This window comes from Saccopteryx bilineata, chromosome 3 (genome assembly GCF_036850765.1).
Source record: "Saccopteryx bilineata isolate mSacBil1 chromosome 3, mSacBil1_pri_phased_curated, whole genome shotgun sequence".
In the NCBI taxonomy this organism is placed as follows: Eukaryota; Metazoa; Chordata; class Mammalia; order Chiroptera; family Emballonuridae; genus Saccopteryx; species Saccopteryx bilineata.
The window spans coordinates 46,792,580-46,814,102 of record NC_089492.1 but is presented as its reverse complement, the minus strand read 5'-3'; the positions used below and the strand labels follow the sequence as shown (position 1 = coordinate 46,814,102).

At 34.9% G+C, this 21,523-nt stretch overlaps 1 protein-coding gene across 1 annotated transcript in view; it reads left to right on the top strand.

Annotated features, from left to right (window-relative positions):
- Positions 1-21,523, top strand: part of SLC26A7 (solute carrier family 26 member 7) — a 260,877-nt gene that overhangs the window by 112,354 nt on the left and 127,000 nt on the right. Inside the window, exons 6-8 of the mRNA XM_066264649.1 lie at positions 6,132-6,214; positions 9,301-9,448; positions 20,681-20,794. Of these exons, the coding sequence (XP_066120746.1) occupies positions 6,132-6,214; positions 9,301-9,448; positions 20,681-20,794 (345 nt within the window). The remainder of the gene's footprint in view (positions 1-6,131; positions 6,215-9,300; positions 9,449-20,680; positions 20,795-21,523) is intronic.

The window sequence follows — 21,523 nt, the reverse complement described above, 5'->3', positions numbered from 1 at the left end:
AGCTGTCAGCCTGCATGCAGCACAGACCCTTGGCAAAAAAACCAAATTATGGCCCCTGAGACTCCTAGACTTGATCTCTCTCATCTCGCAGGGTACAAAGAGTTGCAGAGACAGACTCTAAAGCTAACACTCCAGAGCTAGTCTTTTACTGAAAACAGAGGTGAGTCTGATACCCTGGTCTGTTGAGACATGGGATGGAGCAACTGAAACCAGAGATCACCATTGCTAAAGCTGTAAAGCCATAAAGCCCTCAAAACAGGCTCTATCCACCAGTGAAATCTCAATCCTGCTTATACCATTGAGAAGTCAATATCTCAGTGGAGGTCAGCCAAGAAATTTTACAGAGCTAAAATTTGTACTACAGCACCACCTACTGGAGCAAAACAGAACTACCTCTCACAAATGAAATATATTTATCTTTTCTTTCTTTTTCACTTTTGAATTTTCTTTTCTTTTATATTTTTATTCTTATATTTTATGTGGGTATATTGTCATTTTTATTATTTATTTGTTTTTCTTTTTTAATAGTCATTATTTTTAAAAGTTAATATATTACATTTTATTTTTTCACTTTTATTTTTAGTTGAATATTTGTTAGAGTTTTAACCATACTGCTCTCATACTGCCAACAAGGAAGGAGAATTTGAATACCATGGCTACACAAGAAAGAAACATAGTTCATAAAAAATAAAAAATATCTAGAAAGTAAGCTCAATTATATGGAAACATTAAAGTTAAATGACAAAGAATTCAAAATTGAAGTTCTGAAAATAGTCACTGAGATTCAAGACAACACTAATAGACAATTTAATGAGCTAAAAAACAGAATTGATGAACAAAATGGATACTACACTAAGAAGATTGAAACTTTAAGAAATAACCAAACAAAGATAAAGAACTCAATACATAAACTGAAAAATTAGGTAGCAAGTTTTTCTAACAGAACAGGTCAAATAGAGGAGAAAATTAGTGACATCAAAGACAGGCAACTAGAAATGCTACAGATAGAAGAAGAGAGAGATTCATGAACTAAAAAATAAATAAAAGAACAAGGTTTGTCTGACTCCATCAGAGTGAGCAGTATTTGAATAATGGATATAGCAGGAGAAGAGAGGGAGCAAGGAATGTAGAGCCTATTCAAACAAATAATAGATGAGAACTTCCCAAACCTATGGAAAGAATTAGATCCACAAATCCAATAAGCAAACAGAGCACTGAGTTAACCTCAACCCAAAAAGACCTTTTCCAAGACACATAGTAATAAAATTGTCAAAAATAAATTACAAAGAATGAATCCTCAAAGCAGCTAAGAAAAAAAGAATATAACATATAAAGGAACAATAATCCTATTGGATTATCATCAGACTTCTTAGCAGAAATTCTACAAGGCAAAAAAGAGTGGACTCAAACATTTAAAGCACTGAAAGAGAAAAATTATCAGCCAAGAATATTATCCATCCAAGCTATCCTTCGAATACAAAGAAGAAATAAAAACTTTTGCAGATATACAAAAGCCAAGGAAGTTTATCACCAGAAAATGACCCCTGCAGGAAATACTCAAGGGGGGTATTTGACCAGATAAAAAGAACAAAATAAATCAAAACTACAAGTTAAAGTTTCAAGTTCACAATAAAAATAAGAATAATCTCTGACAACGATAACATAAAAAGGGAGAAGATAAAGATCTGTGATAACTTGGGAGGATGAAGTGAAGAAGCACTCATGATATAGAGGATTTGGTACCTATCCTTCTCAAAGTCTTCCAAAAAATAGAATAAGAAGTAATACTCCCTAACACATTTTATGAGGCCAACATAATCCTGATACCAAAATCTGGCAAAGAGATCACACACACAAAATGAAAACTAGAGAACATTATCTCTAATGAGTACAGATGCAAATATCCTCTACAAAATACTAGTAAATTAAATACAACAAAACATTAAAAAATAATACATCATGCCTGACCAGGCAGTGCCACAGTGGATAGAGCACTGGACTGGGATGCGGAGGACCCAGGTTTGAGACCTTGAGGTCACCAGCTTGAGTGTGGGCTCATCTGGTTTGAGCAAAGCTCACTAGCTTGGACCCAAGGTCACTGGCTTGATCAAGGGGTTACTGAGTCTGCTGTAGCCCTATAGTCAAGGCATATATGAGAAAGCAATTAATGAACAACTAAGGTGTCGCAACAAAAAACTGATGATTGTTGCTTCTCATCTCTCTCCGTTCCTGTCTGTCTGTCCCTATCTATCCCTCTCTCTGATTCTCTCTCTGTCTCTGTAAAAAAAAAAAAAAAATCACAATCAAGTGGGATTCGATCCAAAAGCACAAAGATGGTTCATCATATGTTAATCAGTCAATGTAATACACATCAACAAAACAAAGAACAAAAATTATATGACCCTATCAATAGGGTCATGTAAATCAATATACATTGACAACTTTCCTATATGCCAACATTGAAACTTTAGAAAATAAATTTAAAAAACATTTTCCTTTTGCTATTGCAGAAAAAATATAAGAAACCTAAGAATAAATATAACAAAAGATGTGAAAGACTTACATACTGAAAACCACAAAGCATTACTGAAAGAAATGGGAAAAACAATGAATTTGAAAAATATTCCATATTCATGGATTAGAAAAATCAATATAAATGACCACATTACCCAAATTAATATAAATATTTAATGTAATTTCAATTAAAATCCAATGTCAGTTTTTAAAGAACTAGAACAAAAATTTATCAGATTTGTATGGAACAATAAAAAAGACCCAAATAGTCAAAGCAATCCTAAAAGGAAGGAAGAGGTATTACACTACTTAACTTTAAATTATATTACAGAGCCACAATAATCAAAACAGCATGGTTTTAGTAGAAAAATAGACATACAGACCAGAGGAAGAGAACTGAGAGCCCAGAAATAAAATCACATATATTGATATATGAACAAATAATCTTTCACAAAGGAGTCCAAAACACACAATGTAGAAAAGAAACTTTCTCCAATAAATTGTGTTGAAAAATTGGAAAGCCACATGCAAAAAATAAAACTTGATTATAGTTTGTCCCTCTGCACAAAATTAATTCAAAATGGATAAAAGACAGATATAAAATCTAAAACAATATCTCACATAAGAGAAAACATAAGTACTAAACTTATGGAACTTGGATGTAGAAAAAAATTTATGAATTTGACCCCAAAGGCAAGGGAAGTAAAGGCAACAATAATGAATGAGTCTATATAAAACTAAGAAGCTTCTGCACAGCAAAAAACTGACAACAAAACAAAAAGCCAACCAAATAGGAGATGATATTTATAAACAACAGCTCTGAAAAGGGTTACTATGCAAAATATATAAAGAACTCACAAAACTTAGCAACAAACAAGCAAACAATCCAATTAAAAGATGGGGAAAGTACCTAAGCAGACACTTCTCACAAGAAGACATACAAACAGCCAAAGACCTATAAAAAGATGCTCATCTTCACTAGCTATTAGAGAAATACAAATCAAAACTCCAATGAGATACCAGCTCATATCTATTAGATTAGCTATTATCAACAAGACAGGTAATAACAAGTGTTGGAGAGGCAGTGGAGAAAAAGGAACACTTATTCACTGCTGGTGGGAATGCAAATTAGTACGGCCATTATGGAAGAAATTATGGTAGTTTCTCAAAAGATTAAGACTTGAACTACCATATGACCCAGAAATTTCTCTACTGGGTATCTACCCTAAAAGCTCAAAAAGTTTGCTATATATAGAAACATGCACCTCCAGATTCATTGCAGCATTATTCACAATGTCCAAGACATGAAATCAACCAAATTGTCCTTCAACAGAGGATCGGATAGAGAAGATATGGTACATATATGCAATGGAATACTACCCAACCATAAGAAGTAATGACAATAGTATCATTTATGACAAAATGGATGGGCCTTGAGAACATTATCCTGAGTGAAATTATTACATCAGAAAAAGCTAAAACCCATATGATTTCACTCTTAGGCGGAATATAAAGCTGAGTCTCATGGACATAGATAAAAGTGAAGTGGTACCAGTGGGAGCAGTATGTGGGGGAGGTGGGTTGGTGAGGGACATAAAGAAGAACAAGTATGCAGTAACAAAGAGTGCTTTGACTTTGGGTGATGGGTACACAACACAATCAACAGTTCAAATGCTATAAAGATGTTTAACTAAAACTTATGTACTCTAATTGATCAATGAATTCTTCTGCTCCTTTTAGTTCTAACAGAATTAGGAAGCTTGGGGACAGCCAGCTCTGGCCTTACCCTTCTTACTCCATCTCTTTCCTATCTTCAGGAGGATTCATATATATATACTTCAGAGAATATTATTGTAAGAAAGTATTATCACATGTGCTTAATTATGTTTATATATTAATTCTCTCAAAGTGGGGCTGCTGAGGCATAGGATAGAACATTTCAAAGGATTAAGCTAGATTTTATAAGAACAACAAAAGATTTTATCAAATAACACTCATGGATATATAGGAGTATAGTTTGATTCAATCAAATGGATACAAGATCTAAAGGCAGTGTTAGTCTTATAAACACATATATTATTGAAATTATACTAAAGACAAACCAGTGAATTGATTGATAAGGGAATTTTAATTCTGTAAAGAAATATAATAAAGAAGACTGAAATTGTCTGAAAAACCAATTCAGTGGCTTCAGTGGTTTAACTTCAATATTGTTTATGTGTATTGAACATTGTATTTGCTTTCATTTTCAATATTCAATATCTTGTAGGTGTAGTATATTTCTTTTACAGCTGACAATATTTTCTGATCTGATATGGATACCTGTATTTCATGAAAAATATTAGCAATTAAATTTATTAATTGGTATAAGTATTTTTAATGTTAATTTTTAAGTATATTAATAACAAATTTTTATAAAATTTTTGGTGTGACATTGGATAATAAAACCATACAAGTTTCAAGTGTACAAGTCAATAAAACATTCTCTACACACTCCATTATGTGCCCATTGCCCCAAGCAAAGTCTTTTTCTGTCCTCCTTGATTTTTAAATTACTACTGTCCTATTTAAAAAACACTATTATCACAATATTTATAAATTTTAACAGTACGATTTGTAAAGTTTTGTTAGCTTTGTAAAAACCTTTTAAGGGTGTTTTGTTTTTTAAAATCTATTTCATGTTTTGAAAACCTCTACAAATTCAGTTAAATATTACCAAAGAGAACAAAAAAGATTTAAAAAAAACCTTACAAAATAATATTAATGAACATTAATTATTAAATATTCTTTATTTTGCTAGTGTGATTTTGTTACTATTTTTTTTTGGTCATGAATATGGTAAATTTTTACTTTAGGTAGATAATCAGTGTATCACTTTTTAACAAAAAATGTAGCATATAAACAATTCAAAACTGCTACCAAAGTGGAATTCCATAACCATGTGGAATTTTCAGCATTTATTAAAATCATTAGAATGATAGTAAGGGACTGTAAAAATAGATGCAAAACACAAGGGTGGCGTGGCTGGTAAAACAAAAGTTAATTTGAGTTCTCAATATACATTTAAAGATGATTGTGAATACTGACAGAGAACATGTGACCTTGCTTATCATATCCTATGTCATCTATCATATATCACAGAGCAGTTTGTAAGGCACCTGAGATTCTAGAAAGCATATTTTCTTCAAGAAATAGTAAAAGTTCAAAATTTAAAAATACTGTAAGAGATTATAAATCCTTTTTGTTACTAATCTATATTAGGAATATCAATGCAAAGTGTTAATGTTGGATTGTGTTATCTGTACACACACACCTATAATCTGTGTTTTGCTCTCCTGCAAAATTAGATATAATTGGGTTGACATAGGGCAGAATATTTTTACAAATACTGTAATGCCATTTAATTTTTGAGACTGCAAATTAAGTGTTCTCAAATGTCAGATATATTTTTTGAATTTTAAAATTTCTTAATTTTAAAAAATTGTACAACTGCTATATTGCTTTTGACAATCACAGAAAACATGAACAATGTTTACTTTTAAACAGAATTTTTAAAAAAGGTGTTTAAAGGATACTAGTAATGTTTTTTTTATCTCTTTTCAAATGGAACCACACAGATTATTGCTGCATCATTTGTTTGTTATCATACCAATATGGAAAACACATATGGATTAGAAGTAGTTGGTCATATTCCAAAAGGGTAATGTGGTCTTTTTATTTTTCATTTTTGTGTTTGTATGTTTGTTTGTTTTTGATGAGAGAAGGGAGTGGAAGTAGGTGGTATCGATTTATTCCTTTCAAAGAACCTGTAAGGGACAAAATTTTCATTAATTTTTATTCTTAGGTGATAAAAACAAGTAATTAACATGTAGAGATAATCTAACTTTTTAAAATATTTTCATATAATCAGAAAATTTGATAATTTACTTTACAACATTGCTTCAAGTAAAAAATTTGGTAATTCTTTACAAAAATATATATATATATTTAAAATGAGAGGCAGTGGATTTCAAAATTGGAGTCATGCTCTAATATTTAGTCTTCACCATTCCACTTACATATTCTTATGGCTATTCTTATTTCACTTAAAACTTAGTAAATGTACACAGGATATTCTGAAATAGCAAACCCATAGGCCTGTGTATATAATGGTGAGGGAAAAGATAGAGTGGAGGAGAAGGCATCGTTTCCTTACCATCTTAAAGTTTTCCTCTGAACACTAAAAGGAAGATTAACAAGAAGTGTTCACTCTTAAAAGTAAAAGGTTGTTCCAAATACAGCATGATAGAAAACAAAGGCATCTTCAGAAAAAGGGGATGTCTTATGAGTTATTTCCTTTTAAAGAACTATACACATCAATATTTATAAATTGGGCCAAAGTTAGTTTGTTGTTCTTTATATTTTTATATTCTAGTCCCAAATTTTGATTTTTTTTTTTTGTATTTTTCCGAAGCTGGAAACGGGGAAAGACAGTCAGACAGACTGCCGCATGCGTCCGACCGGAATCCACCCGGCACGCCCACCAGGGGCGAAGCTCTGCCCACCAGGGGCGATGCTCTGCCCCTCCGGGGGGGTCGCTCTGCCGCTACTAGAGCCACTCTAGCACCTGGGGCGGAGGCCAAGGAGCCATCCCCAGTGCCCGGGCCATCTTTGCTCCAATGGAGCCTTGGCTGCGGGAGGGGAAGAGAGAGACAGAGAAGAAGGAGGGGGGGCGGTGGAGAAGCAAATGGGCACTTCTATGTGCCCTGGCCTGGAATCGAACCCGGGTCCCCCGCACGCCAGGCTGATGCTCCACTGCTGAGCCAACCGGCCAGGGCCCCAGATTTTGATTTTTAACTACATCAAAATGGAGGAACCAAGGAAAAATTTCCAGAGATTAAAAAGATAATTTTTAAAAATCCTTTCTTCAATCTTTATGCAGTTATAGGTTAATGATTATCTGAGTCAATTTGGTTTTTCTGAAAAGTTATTTACTTTTCCATCTTCAAAAGTTAATTTATTTTTTTCTTTTTAGGTTAGTTTATTGTTATTAATCATTAGGCAAGCTTAATTTTTATGAAACAAAAGTTCTTATACTTTTGAAATGGTAGTACATTTGTATAGCCTATTTTCCAACCTGTAAATGATACAAGCCACTTTGTTTTGGGGGGTAAACTTTAGCAAGTAGTTAAAGAAATTATTCCTATTCTTCATCTACTCTAATTTTCCCTTACAGGGCATCCTCAGGTTACAACACAGTTCCATTTCTACGACAGTGACATGACCCAAATTTTGGTGTAGGTTGAAACACACCCTAGCCTAACAACGGAACACTTGTGCATTTAACAGTTCAGAATGGCATAAGTAAGCATACCGGGAGACACCAACTCCCTCACTCAAATGCTGCATTATTATGTATTCTTCCACTGCATGCAAACAAACTAATTTGCCCACATAGTCCTTAAGTACAATGCTAGCAGCATAAGCTGAAACATTTATGTTTCAATTTTTTTAAGTTTTTATGGGAGTGAGCATTGTAAACTTGAAACATTGTATGTCGAGACTTTTGTAATCTGAGGACCCCCTGTATTTTGAGTAAACTTTGCAGACCCAGACTTTTAAGAAATCAACAAAAGTGCGTGGCATTGAAATTAGATGAAGCTGAGATTCAATCTTTACTAATATTCATTCTGTAGTTTAGATACATTTATGTAACCTTTCTCAAAATGGTTTGTTTTTCATAAAGTTAATATGAAAAGGCTGAGAATGCTACTTACATACTAGATATTAAATTAACAAGCATTCCCTTACCTTTTGACTCAGATGGATTTTCTATTGAGGAGAGGTGGATTTTCCAAACCATCATCAGGAATAAATAAATGATAATACTTTGTTTGACACAAGTGGTTTTCAAAAGACCAGAAGAAAAATGGTCAGATATTAGTTGAAAAAAATTTTTAAATAGTTCTTTAAAACTAAGAAACAATTAACTATGGTTTTATATTTTGCAACAAAGGGTAGATGGAGCCTTTATACATATTTTCTTATGTGATGCATAGTTAAGTGTGCTATGAAAGAATAGAGTTAAAAATAATTAATCACCCTCCTTCTCATGAGCATGCCAACACCTTTCTTCTATTTCAGGTGTGCAACTCCTAAGTTCTAGGTGTCCCCACAAGATTTTCAACTAGGGGTGTAATGAGTAATGGCAGCTCTTCTTGGGCTAACCACTTGAACCTGTCTTCAAGGCCAAAATAGCTCCACTAAGTTCTTTCCTGTTGGTTCTTCTAAGTTCTTACTTGTTTCACTGTAACCAGCTTCAATAAATGTACTCTCAAAAAGATAAATAAAGATTATGAACTCAATGGCAAATGTAATTAATGATTAACTCAAGAATTGTAGTTCACAGTAAACTAGTATTCTCATACAACACTATAGTGTTAAAGGCATGGGACATAGTCTCTAATACCAGCCAAATAAATACTTGGAAAATTCAAATGAAAGAATGCTCCAGATGTGCTTTTGCTCTGAAACAGAAAATTTTTGTTGAGTCAGAGTTTCTGTGGTGGACCTGGATGTAAATGACAGGTACATGGAGCTGTCCCTGTGGTATTCCTTTCAATTTTGCTTTCTGTTAAATAATGTTGAAAACAAAGGTCTTCTAAGGGTAAGGCTGCTTGGTTTTCTCATGGATATTTTAGTTAGTCTGTGTAAACTTCAGAATTATTATCATAGTTGAAGTCATTGCAAGTTGTTACAGAAATTACATGAAAGTCAGTAACTTCACTATGATATTTCTTTTCACAGAATTCCTTCACCTAAAACTCCCTCAATGAGTGTGCTTTCTGCAGTAATCACAGAGTCTTTTGGAGTGGCGCTTGTAGGCTATGTGGCCTCCTTGGCTCTAGCTCAAGATTCTGCCAAAAAATTCAAATATTCAGTTGATGACAACCAGGTGGAGTATGTCCCTAAATCTCTCCCCAGTAATTGTATCATTTTGCTGTGTGCTTCCAGATCCTGATAATGTTGAACTTCTAAACAACATAACTTTTTTTTTTAAGTGTATAGTAGAATAGGTAGGGCAAAACAAAACAAAAATCTCAAAGCTGAAAATTTGTCTTTTATGTGTTGGTTTATAATTTTATTTTTAGAAAGGGGGATATCTTAATTTTCTTTTTATTTTAGGAAATAATCTAAATATATTTAATATTGAGCACTTATAAAAATTATGGATTTTATAGTTCAACTAACACTAGTATTACCTTTCTTAATAAAACAAAATAAGGGATATGAGCATTTGTTTTTAGAATGCTAAAGGATGAAGATAATGGTCATAATCCTGGATCTACTTCTGCCAGTGTCTTATTTTAAGCCCTGTGACCTTACATTTTTGCTGGTGTAGAGACAGCTGCAGAATACTGGTAACAAGTGCCAAATTACTTATGTTTAAATCTCACTTTAACACTGTGTGCCCTTAATTATTTTTGTGCCCCAGTATTGTCATTTGTAAAAAAGCAGATTTATTCACTCAACAAATGTGTATTTATATGTTACTAATGTACCAGGCACTGGTCTAGGAACAAGCGATACAACAGTGTACAGTACAGGCCATATCTGTTCTTGTCTCAGAATCTTTCAGGGTCTCACCTTCATACTCAGATTAAAAATCTCTTAACCACAGTTTACAAGGCCCTACATCTTATATTTTCATCTAATCTTGTATTTCTTTTTAACTCTGTTCTACTCACCCTTGTTGCCTTCCTTTTCCTTGAACCCACTAATTATGATTCTGGCTCAGGATATTTTTACTTTCTCTTCCTTTTCCCAGAAACTGTTCCCTCAGATATCTGCATGCACCTATTGTTTAAATACTCCCTTCTAAAGAAACATGCTAAGATCAAGTTCGAAACTCCAGACTCCCACTTCTTCCTCTTTTTTATTTTACATATTCATCTTGTTTATTGTCAGCATTCCTTTACTGGAATGTCAGGTCTGTAATAGCAGGGATATTTGCCTCTGTTGTTTATTAGTAACAGTAAAGGCAGGAAAAAATTAGATTTTTATAATAATACAGGTGAAATATGATGACTTGGATTGGAATGTAGCAATGGAGGAGATGAGAAGTGGACAAATTCTGTATTGGATGTAAATGCCATCTGAGAAAAAAGAATGAACCAAGAATATTGTCATATGCTGCTTAATGATGGGATACACATTGAGAAATATATCATTAGAGTTTTTGTCACTTTTCTCTTTTATTTTTAATTTTATTTGGACAATTAATTTTACCAGGGTGGCATTAATCAATTAGAGTACATAGATTCAGAAAAAATATCTCAGATTATTTTGACATTTGATTAGGTTGCATATCCATCACCCAAAGTCAAATTATCCTCCATCACCTTTTATTTGGTTTTCTTTATGCCCCTAACCTCCCCCAACCCTCTCCTTCTCCTCCCTTCCCCTCCCCCTGGTAACCACTGCACTCTTGTGCATGTCCTTGAGTCTCAATTTTGTGTCCCACCTATGTATGGAATCATAGAGTTGTTAGTTTTTTCTGATTTACTTATTTCACTCAGTATAATCTTATCAAGTTCCATCCATGTTGTCGTAAATGATCCTTTGTCATCATTTCTTATGAATGAATAGTATTTCATAGTATATATGTACCACATCTTCTTTATCCAATCATGTATTGAAGGGCTTTTTGGTTGTTTGCATGTCTTGGCCACTGTGAAAAATGCTGCAATGAACATGGGGCTGCATGTGTCTTCACGTACCAATGTTTTTGAGTTTTGGGGGTATATACCCAGTAGAGGGATTGCTGAGTTAAATGGTAGTTTATTCTTAATTTTTTGAGGAACCACCATAATTTCTTCCATAATGGTTGTACTACTTTACATTTCCACCAACAGTGAGTGAGGGTTTCTTTTTCTCCACAGCCTCTCCAACACTTGTTATTACCTGTCTTGTTGATAATAGCTAATCTAACAGGTGTGAGGTGGTATCTCATTGTAGTTTTTATTTGCATATCTCTAATAGCAAGTGAAGATGAGAATTTTTTTATATATAGTTTTGATATGCATCTCTCTAATAACTAGTGAAAATAAACATCTTTTCATACATCTGTTGGCCATTTGTATTTCTTCCTGGGAAAAGTGACTGTTCATGTCCTCTTTCCATTTTTTTATTGGATTGTTTGCTTGTTTGTTGTTGAGTTTTGTGAGTTCTTTTTGTATTTTGGATATTATGCCCTTATTGGAGCTGTTGTTTTAAAATATCATCTTCCATTTAGTTGGTTGTTTGTTTTGTTGTCAGTTTCTTTTGCTGTGCAAAAGCTTCTTAGTCTGCTGTAGTCCCATTCATTTATCTTTGCCTTCACTTCCCTTGCCTTTGGAGTCAAATTCATAAAATGCTCTTTATGGCCAAGGTCCATGTGCTTAGTACATATGTTTTCTTCTGTGTAATTTATTGTTTCAGGTCTTATATTTAGGTCTTTGATCCATTTTGAATTAATTTTGATAAAAGGAAACAAACTGTAGTCGACTTTCATTCTTTTGCACGTGGCTCTCCAGTTTTCCCACACCATTTATTGAAGAGGCTTTCTTTTCTCCATTGTGAGTTTTTGGCTTCTTTATCAAAGATTATTTGACCATATATATGTGGTTTTATTTCTGAGCTCTCAATTCTGTTCCATTGGTCTGAGTGTCTCTTTTCTTCCAATACCATGCTGTTTTGATTATTGTGGCTCTATAATATAATTCGAAGTCAGGCATTGTAATGCCCCCAGTTTTATTTTTCTTCCCTAGGATTACTTTGGCTATTCGGGGTTTTTTATAAACCTGATAATTTTTTGTTCCATTTCTTTAAAAAATGACATTGGAATTTTGATGGGAATTGCATTAAATTTGTATATTAGTTTGGGTAATATGATCATTTTGACTATATTTATTTTTCCTATCCAAGAAAAATATTTTTCCATTTCAGTTATCATTTTTATTTCCCTTAACAATACTTTGTAGTTTTTATTATATAGGTCTTTTACATTCTTTGTTATGTTTATTCTTAGGTATTTTATTTTTTTGTTGCTACCATGAAAAGGATTATTTTTTTTTAGTTCATTTTCTGAAATTTTATTGTTGGCATATGAGAAGGCAATAGACATCTGTATATTAATTTTGTATACTGTGACCTTACTGTATTGGTTTATTGTTTCTAATAGTCTTTTTGTGTAGTCTTTGGGGTTTTTGATGTACAGGATCATATCATCTGCAAAAAGTAAAACCTTTACTTCTTCTTTCCCAGTATGAATGCCTTTTATTTTTTTCTCTTGTCTGATTGCTCTGGCTAGAGCTTCCAGCAATACAAAGAATAAGAGTGGAGAGAGTGGGCAGCCTTGCCTTTTTCCTGCCTTTAGAGGAAAAGTCTTCAGTTTTTTGCCATTTAATATGATGTTAGCTGATCGTTTGTCACACGTTGTCTTTATTATGTAGAGATCTTTTCCTTCTATACCCATTTTGTTTAATGTTTTAAACACCAAATGATATTGTGTTTTATTGAATGCTTTTTCTGCATCTATTGATAGAATCCTATGGTATTTGTCCTTAGTTTTATTGACATGGTGTATTAAGTTAACTGTTTTATGTATGTTGAAGCATCTTTGTGATTCCAGGATGAATCCCACTTGATCATTTTGAATTATTTTTTTAATATGTTGTTGTATTCGATTTGCTAGTATTTTGTTTAGGATTTTTGCATCTGTTTTCATTAGAGATATTGGTCTATAGTTTTCTTTTTTGTGTTGTCCTAGCCAGTTTTGGTATGAGGGTTATGTTGGCCTCATAAAATGTGTTTGGAAGTATTGCTTCTTCTTCAATTTTTTGGAAGACTTTGAGTACAATAGGAACCAAGTCTTCTTTGAATGTTTAATAGAATTTACTAGTATAGCCGCCTGGCCCTGGGCTTTAATGTTTTGGAGGTTTTGATAGTTGTTTCTATTTTTTCCCTGCTTATGGGTCTGTTTAGGCTTTCTGCTTCTTCATGACTCAGTCTAGGAAGGCTGTATTCTTCTAGGCATTTATCTATTTCTTCTAGATTGTTAAATTTGGTGGCATATAGTACTTCATAGTATTCTACAATAATTCTTTGTATATCTATATTATCTGTGGTGATTTCTCCTCTTTCATTTTGAATTTTGTTTATATGAGTCCTTTCTCTTTTTTCTTTAGTGAGTCTTGCCAAGGGTTTGTCAATTTTGTTGATCTTTTGAAAGAACCAGCTCCTTGTTTTACTGATTTTTTTCTATAGTTTTTCTGTTCTCTATTTTATTTAGTTCTGCTTTTATTATTTTTTTTCTTCTGCTGGTTTTGAGTAGCCTTTTTTTTTCTTTTTCTAGTTCCTTAAGATGTGATGTTAAGTTGTTTACTTGGTAGCTTTCTTGTTTGTTCATATAAGCTTATAGTGATATGAATTTCCCTCTTATTACTGCTTTTGCTATATCCCAGAGATTCTGATATGGTGTATTGTCATTTTTGTATTGTATTGTCTGTCTGTATCTTTTGATTTCTGCTTTTATTTCTTCTTTGACTCACTTATTTTTTTAGAAGCATACTGTTTAATTTCCACATGTTTGTGGGTTTTGTTTTTTTTTTTTGCATTTGAATTCTTGTCTCAAAGCTTTATGGTCAGAGAATATGCTTGTTATAATTTCAATCTTTCTGAATTTGTTGATGTTAGTTTTGTGGCCCAACATATGCTCAGTTCTTGAGAATGTTTTATGTACAGTGAAGAAAAATGTTTACTCTATTGTTTTGAGATGAAATGTCCTTGTAGATGTATACCATATTCAATTGTTCTAGTGTTTTGTTTAAGGCCCATATTTCTTTATTGATTTTTCTGTTTGGATGAACTATCTAGAGCCATCAGCAATGTACTGAGGTCTCCAAGTATGATTGTATTTTTGTCAGTTTTTATTTTTAGATCTGTTAGTAGATGTCTTATATACTTTGGTGCTCCTTGGTTTGGTGTGTATATATTAAGAAATATGTCTTCTTGATTCAATGTGCCCTTTATCATTATGAAATGATATTCTTTGTCTCTGATTACCTTTGCTGTCTTGTAGCCCGCATTGTTAGATATGAGTATGACTACACCTGCTTTTCTTTGGATATTTTTTTTGGAGAATTGTTTTCCAACTTTTCACTTTGAATTTGTTTTTATCCTTGTAGCTTAGATGTGTTTTGAAGGCAGCATACTATTGGATTTTCTTTCTTAATCCATTCTGCTACTCTGTGTCTTTTTATTGGTGAGTTCAATTCATTTATGTTTAGTGTTAATTATTGACACTTGAGGATTTCCTATTGCCATTTTATATTTTGCTTTCTGATAGCTCTGTATCTTGTTTGGTTCTTCTCTTTTGTTTTTCTTTCATTTGTTTTTGTTTGGTTGTATTCCATACTTCTTTTTTTAAGCCATGTGTTTCCACAGTGGTTTTTTCAGGGGTGGTTACCATTAGGTAATAAAAAGAATATATATCATATTCATTGTAGTACATTATCTCATGAATGCTTCTGCACTCCATTCTCCTTTGCTACTGTTAACCTTTGTCCTCTCCCCTTTTTTGTTTCTTTGTTACAGATTAATCTTGTTTTTATTGTGATCTTGTTGTAGCTTTTAGTTGTAATTTTGTTTTGTTTTGTTTTTTGTATCTGGTCTGATAACCCCCTTTAGAATGTCCTGAAGTGGGAGTTTTCTGGTGATAAATTCCCTCATCTTTTTTATATCTGTGAATGTTTTTATTTCCCTTTTGTATTTGAAGGATAATTTTGATAGATATATTATTCTTGGCTGGAAGTTTCTCTCTTTCAGTATTTTAAATATTAGGGTCCATTTTCTTCTGGCCTGTAGAGTTTCTGCTGAGAAATCAGACAATAGCCTAATGGGCCATCCTTTATATGTTGTATTCTTTTTTTTCCCTGGCTGCCTTGAGGATTTTTTTTTGTCATTGGTTAGTAATAATTTTATTATGATGTGTCTTGGAATAGGTCTATTTGGGTTAAGGTAACTCAGTGTTCTGTTTGCTTCTTGGATTTGAGGCTCTAATTCCACAGGCTTAGGAAGTTTTCATCTATTATTTGTTTGAATATGTTCTCCAATCCATTTTTTCTCTCTTCTCATGATATACCTATTATTTTTATGTTGCTCTTTCTGATGGAGTCAGACAATTCCTGTAGGGCTTTCTCATTTTTTTAAGTTTGTGAGTCTCTGTCTTCTCTCTTTAGGGTCTCTACTTGCCTGTCTTCTATGTCACTAATTCTCTCCTCTATCTGGTATGTTCCATTAGCTAAGCTTGTTACCTTGCTTTTCAGTTCATGTATTGAGTTTCTCATTTCTGTTTGGTTCTTTTTTATAGTTTCAATTTTATTGGTAATGTATTCTTTTGGTTATTGAATTGTTTTTTTTAGCTCTCTAAATTGCCTTTCCATGCTTAGTTGTATTTTTCTGAGTATTTTTAGAACTTCAATTTTTAATTCTCTGTTATTTAACTCCAAGGTTTCCAAGCAATTGAAATATTTTTCTAGAGATTTTTTATTATCTATCTGACCTACATCTCTGTCTTTTGTATCCATGATATTTGATTTCTGTCTTTTGTATCATGATATTTGATTTCTTTTTCCTTAATGGCATTTGAGAGTGGTATTGTTAATAACACTAATAAGAAGATAATTAAAAAATAATATAAAAATTGAAAAGATACAGTGAAAAAATGAAAATTTTATTATAAGTGGAACTAAAACTACAGATAACAGGAAACCAGAACTGAGAGAAAATGACAGAGATAAAAAATGAATTAAAAAATGCAAAATACCACAAAGAAAAATATGAATCCAAAATAAAATAATTTGTTGATAAGTGATAATTGAATAAGAGAAAAAAAGAATAAAAATAAAGTTAAGGTTTTTGAAATGTAACCTTCATAAAAAATGAAAAATTAAAAAACTATGGATAATGAAGTTCAATAGGAAAAGGAAAGAATGAAAAGGAAAAAATATAAAATTACCAAAGTGGGAAAAAAAGAAAAAAGATAAAGAAGTTATAAAAAATGTAATTTTTTTCTGGTTTTGAGAAGTAGCTTTTTTTTGTTTGTTTGTTTGTTTTTTTTTGGCAGGTAAATCTGTACTGCAGGTTTTGCCCCTGTGGGGCTCTTGAGCAGAGATTTGTTGTTGTGTCACTATGGCAATAACATAGGCTTGGCCTCAGTCTCATTTGTAGGTAGGGCTTGTTAGGGTTTAGAGTCTCTGACAATGGGAGACTCAGTTAGTTTTCAGGTGCCTCTCTCCACATCTCTCCTTCCTGAGCTAGCAGACTGAGGACTGAGCTGTGAGGTTCGCCCCAGCCACTGCTTGCACAGCAAGAGGCTCTAAGAGCAGCCAGGTCCTTCCTCCAGTACCGCTCAAAGCACAGTTCTGAGTAAGGCTGTGTCTACCTGAGCTGTTAGTGAAAGCAGGCCAGGCTGGGAGCTGATTGCAGATCTGGCACCTATCTATGGGCCAGTGGACATATCTAGCACGTCTCAGCTTGCCATCAGCTGGGAGCTGATTGCAAATTAGATGCCTTTCTAAGGGACTCTGGGCATGTCTAGTACACTTCAGTGCTCCGCGGGTCTAATCTTCACAGGTTTCTCCTTTGCGCACTGTTTGGTAGCCTGCAGCCAAGCACATGCACGCCCAGTCCCCACAGCTTCCACAGTGCACACGAAGGTTTGCTCCTGCCCACTTAGGCGCACAATGCTTGTGATCTCAGTCAGTATTGGAATACAGGAACGTGCTTTTTTTTTTTAATTCATTTTAGAGAGGAGAGGGAGAGACAGAGAGAGAGAGAGTAGAGATAGAGAGAGAGAAGGAGGGGAGGAGCTGGAAGCATCAACTCCCTTATGTGCCTTGACCAGGCAAGCCTAGGGTTTCGAACCGGCGACCTCAGCATTTCCAGGTCGACGCTTTATCCACTGCGCCACCACAGGTCAGGCCCAGGAATGTGCTTTGAGACCTGTATTGGTTTGTGGAGGCCCTCCCTCTGAACAGGTCCAGGCATAGGGATCCTGGCCCTTGTGCAATTCTTGTGCTGTTGGTTGGAGAGCCAGGACTACACGAAAACACTGGTTACAGCCTACAAAGATTTCCACCACTGATAATCTTGCTAAGTTCTCCAGCCTTAGAGGACCATCCGTGCCACAGGTGCCAGGTGGAGGCACTCGCACACTGCTTGTGATTGCAGACCTGGGAGAACACAAAGCCACTCTGACACCAGCCTTTGTGGGCAACTCACACTGGCAACCTCCATCAGAGCCTGCTGCCCACGTTTCCCCCATGTCCACTATCTCAGGCTAAGCTGGCATGCTCTCTACTCTGCTTGATCATCCACCTTATTCTAGCTTCTTCCTTCTTCCCCAGATCCTCCATATCTCTTGGTTTCAGATGAAAGCAGCCCTTTCTCCGATCAGTGAGGAAAGCAGAATACTCCGTTCTTCATCTTATTTCCTTCAGAGTGGATTATATATTCAGCCACCTTTTTGCCCAATCATACCTTTGTCTAGTGTGTGTGTATTTCAGATTCTCCTGAGATTTATTCTTTGTCTTTAATTGTTGAATTTGTTGAAATTTCAAGGGGAAATATCAGGAGCACCATCATGGCACCACTTCTCTGATGTTACTCTTTTGTCACTTTTCAAACAGTTTTTTTACACAAGCCTAGATGGTATGGTCTACTACACACCTATACTGTATGGTATATAGACTGTTGCTCTTAGGCTACAAACTTATGTAGTGTGTCATTATACAAAACAACATAAGATTAAATCAAACACAAGAAAACATTACATAATCAAGAGGTATGATAAACGTGAGATGTATATAAGACTGCTGCTGGTATAACAGGACATACTGTTTTAAAGCAAAACCTTTTTTTAATAAGTAAAAAAGTCTAGTTTAAAATAACAATAAAAGGTACAATATAGTAAATATTTATACATAAACCAGGAACACAGCCATTTATTATTTTTATCAGATATTACATACTGTACAGAATTGTATGTGCTATACTTTTTTTTTTTTGTATTTTTCTGAAGTGAGAAGCGGGGAGACAGAGAGACAGAATCTTGCATGTGACCAACTGAGATCCACCTGACACACACACCAGATGCTCTGTCCATCTGGGGCATTGCTCTGTTATAACTGGAGCCATTCTAGTGCCTGAGGTGGAGGCGATGGAGCCATCCTCAGGGCTTGGGCCAACTTTGCTCCAATTGAGCCTTGGGAAACAGAGAGACAGAGAGAAAGGAGATGGGGAAGGGTGGAGAAGCTGATGGACTCTTCTCTTATGTGCCTGGCCGGGAATCAAACTTGGGACTTATGCCAGGCCTAGGTTCTACCACTGAGCCAGCCAGCCAAGGCCTGTGCTACTTTTATACAACTGGCAATATATTAGGTTTGTTTATACCAACATCACCACAAACATGTGAGCAACATGTTGCACTATAATGTTATAATGGCTACAGACATCACTAGGTTTAGGAATTTTTCAGTTGTATTATAATCTTAGGATATCACTGTCTGTAGGTGGTCTGTCTTTGACTGAAACATCATTATGAGGCACATGACTAAAGCTTTTGGCCTATTCTTTGAGATGTGGAAGAACTTGGGAGGACCACATTGGGTGTTGTAGACAGCAATAACTCTATTAAGTTTTATATAACTATTGACCATCTCAATGGAGATGACTGAGTAACAGGTTGGCTATATAAGTCTAAAGTTCAGAAAAGTGGTCCAGGCTAGAAATAAAAGTTGATAATTGTTTATGTATATTTGGGCAGCTATGATATAGATTGAGAAGTGGTACAATATTTGTGATTGTTTAGAAGAAAAGGAACCACAAAAGAAATAGAGAAATGGTGGCCAGGGAGGTAGGAGGAAATTAAGAAGGAGTGAGGTTATAAAGAGATCTACCATGAGCTTTTAAGGAAGACTAAGCGAGCAATGGGATCAAATGCTGCCTTTAGGTCAAGTAAGGTAGGAATCACCCATTGGCTTTAGCATTGCTTTTTGTTTGTTTGTTTGTTTTTTTTGTATTTTTCTGAAGCTGGAAATGGGGAGAGACAGTCAGACAGACTCCGGGATCCACCCGGCACGCCCCACGAGGGGCGAAGCTCTGCCCACCAGGGGGCGATGCTCTGCCCCTCCAGGGCGTCGCTCTGCTGCGACCAGAGCCACTCTAGCGCCTGGGGCAGAGGCCAAGGAGCCATCCCCAGTGCCCGGGCCATCTTTGCTCCAATGGAGCCTTGGCTGCGGGAGGTGAAGAGAGAGACAGAGAGGAAGGAGGGGGGGTGGAGAAGCAAATGGGTGCTTCTCCTATGTGCCCTGGCCGGGAATCGAACCCGGGTCCCCCGCACGCCAGGCCGACGCTCTACCACTGAGCCAACCGGCCAGGGCGGCTTTAGCATTGTTAAGAGCGTGGAGTGGTGGGAACAAAAGCCTTGATTATAGTGATTTAAAAGATAGGGGAGAATTTAGCAACAGAGACTATCAATATCTTGTACTTTCTGATAAGGTTGTTATGAACATTAAAATGAGTAAAGTGCTCAGAACAGTTTCTGGCTCATTTAATCACACAGTGAATGTTTGTTTTTTAAACAATGGTTAAAGCACAACTAGTAGAGAGAACATAAGTTTAATATAAACAAGTCTCATTGTTTGAACAGGTTTTAGCTGTCATCTCTAAAAGTTGATTGTTATTAAGAAATTATATATGTTCTTTTCTTTCTTTTATTAGGTGAGTGGAGGGGAGATAATAAGGCAGACTTCTGCATGCGCCCTGCCCAGTATCCACCCAGCAACCCCATCTGGGGCTGATGCTTGAGTACCAAGATATCTTTAGCACCTGAGGCTGAAGCACTCTGACAGACCTATCCTCGGCAGCGCCCAGGGCCATACTTGAACCAATTGAACCACTGACTGTGGGAGAAGAAGAAGAGAGAGAAAAGGGAGGCAGGGGGAGAAAAGAAGATGGTCGCTTCTCATGTGTGCCATTACTAAGAATTGAACTTGGGATGTGCATACATCAGGCTGATGTTCTACCCACTGAACCACTGATCACGGCCAAAAAATAATATATTTTTATATTATCAACCCTATAGGAATTTTTGGCTCATGGCCTCAGCAATGTGATTTCTTCATTTTTCTTCTGCATACCAAGTGCTGCTGCCATGGGAAGGACTACTGGTTTGTACAGCACAGGCGCAAAGACACAGGTAATGTTTCTGTTTAGCAGGGATAAAAGAACTGCTCGGCCTGTACTCTCCTTCTGGGAGAGAGTGGTAAGAGCAAGCTTCTATTTTAAGTCCAGAAAGTACTTTTACTTCTTCAATATTTTTCTAACTAGTTTTGAGGAAGTCAGTCTCTCTCTTTTTTTCTTGTAAATGTTCCTTCTAGAAGCCAATGATTTCAGTGAGCTGACTAAAAAAATCCTGTACTGTTTGCAGTTTTAAGTCATATTTCCCTCTAGTGGAGTCTCTGAATTTGTTGTTTTTGCTAAGCTGATTAATTAAAATTTTTTCTGTTTTTGTTCATTTCCTTTAAATAAAATAAAATCAATTATATGTAAAATTAATCTTTGACAATGAAGTTCTTGTACAAATAGATGTACATTAATTTAAATATGTAATAAGATGTTTATGCACATTTGAGGTTAAAACCCAACTATTACATATTTTTAGAAACTCAAGTTAACTTGACATTTGAATGCCACCCGCATATCAAATATTATGCTCATTACTGGCATATATTGACAATAAAGATAATCAGTAATAATTATTATAGTGGTAGTATTGGTAAACATATATATTGCTGTATTTGCCAGGCACTGCATGTCATACTTTCTAAGTAAATGAACTCATTTAACCTTTTAGGCAACTCTGAGAGAAGTATAATATTATTCTCAGTTTCCAGATGATAGAGTTGAAGAAAAGAGGGTTAAAGTA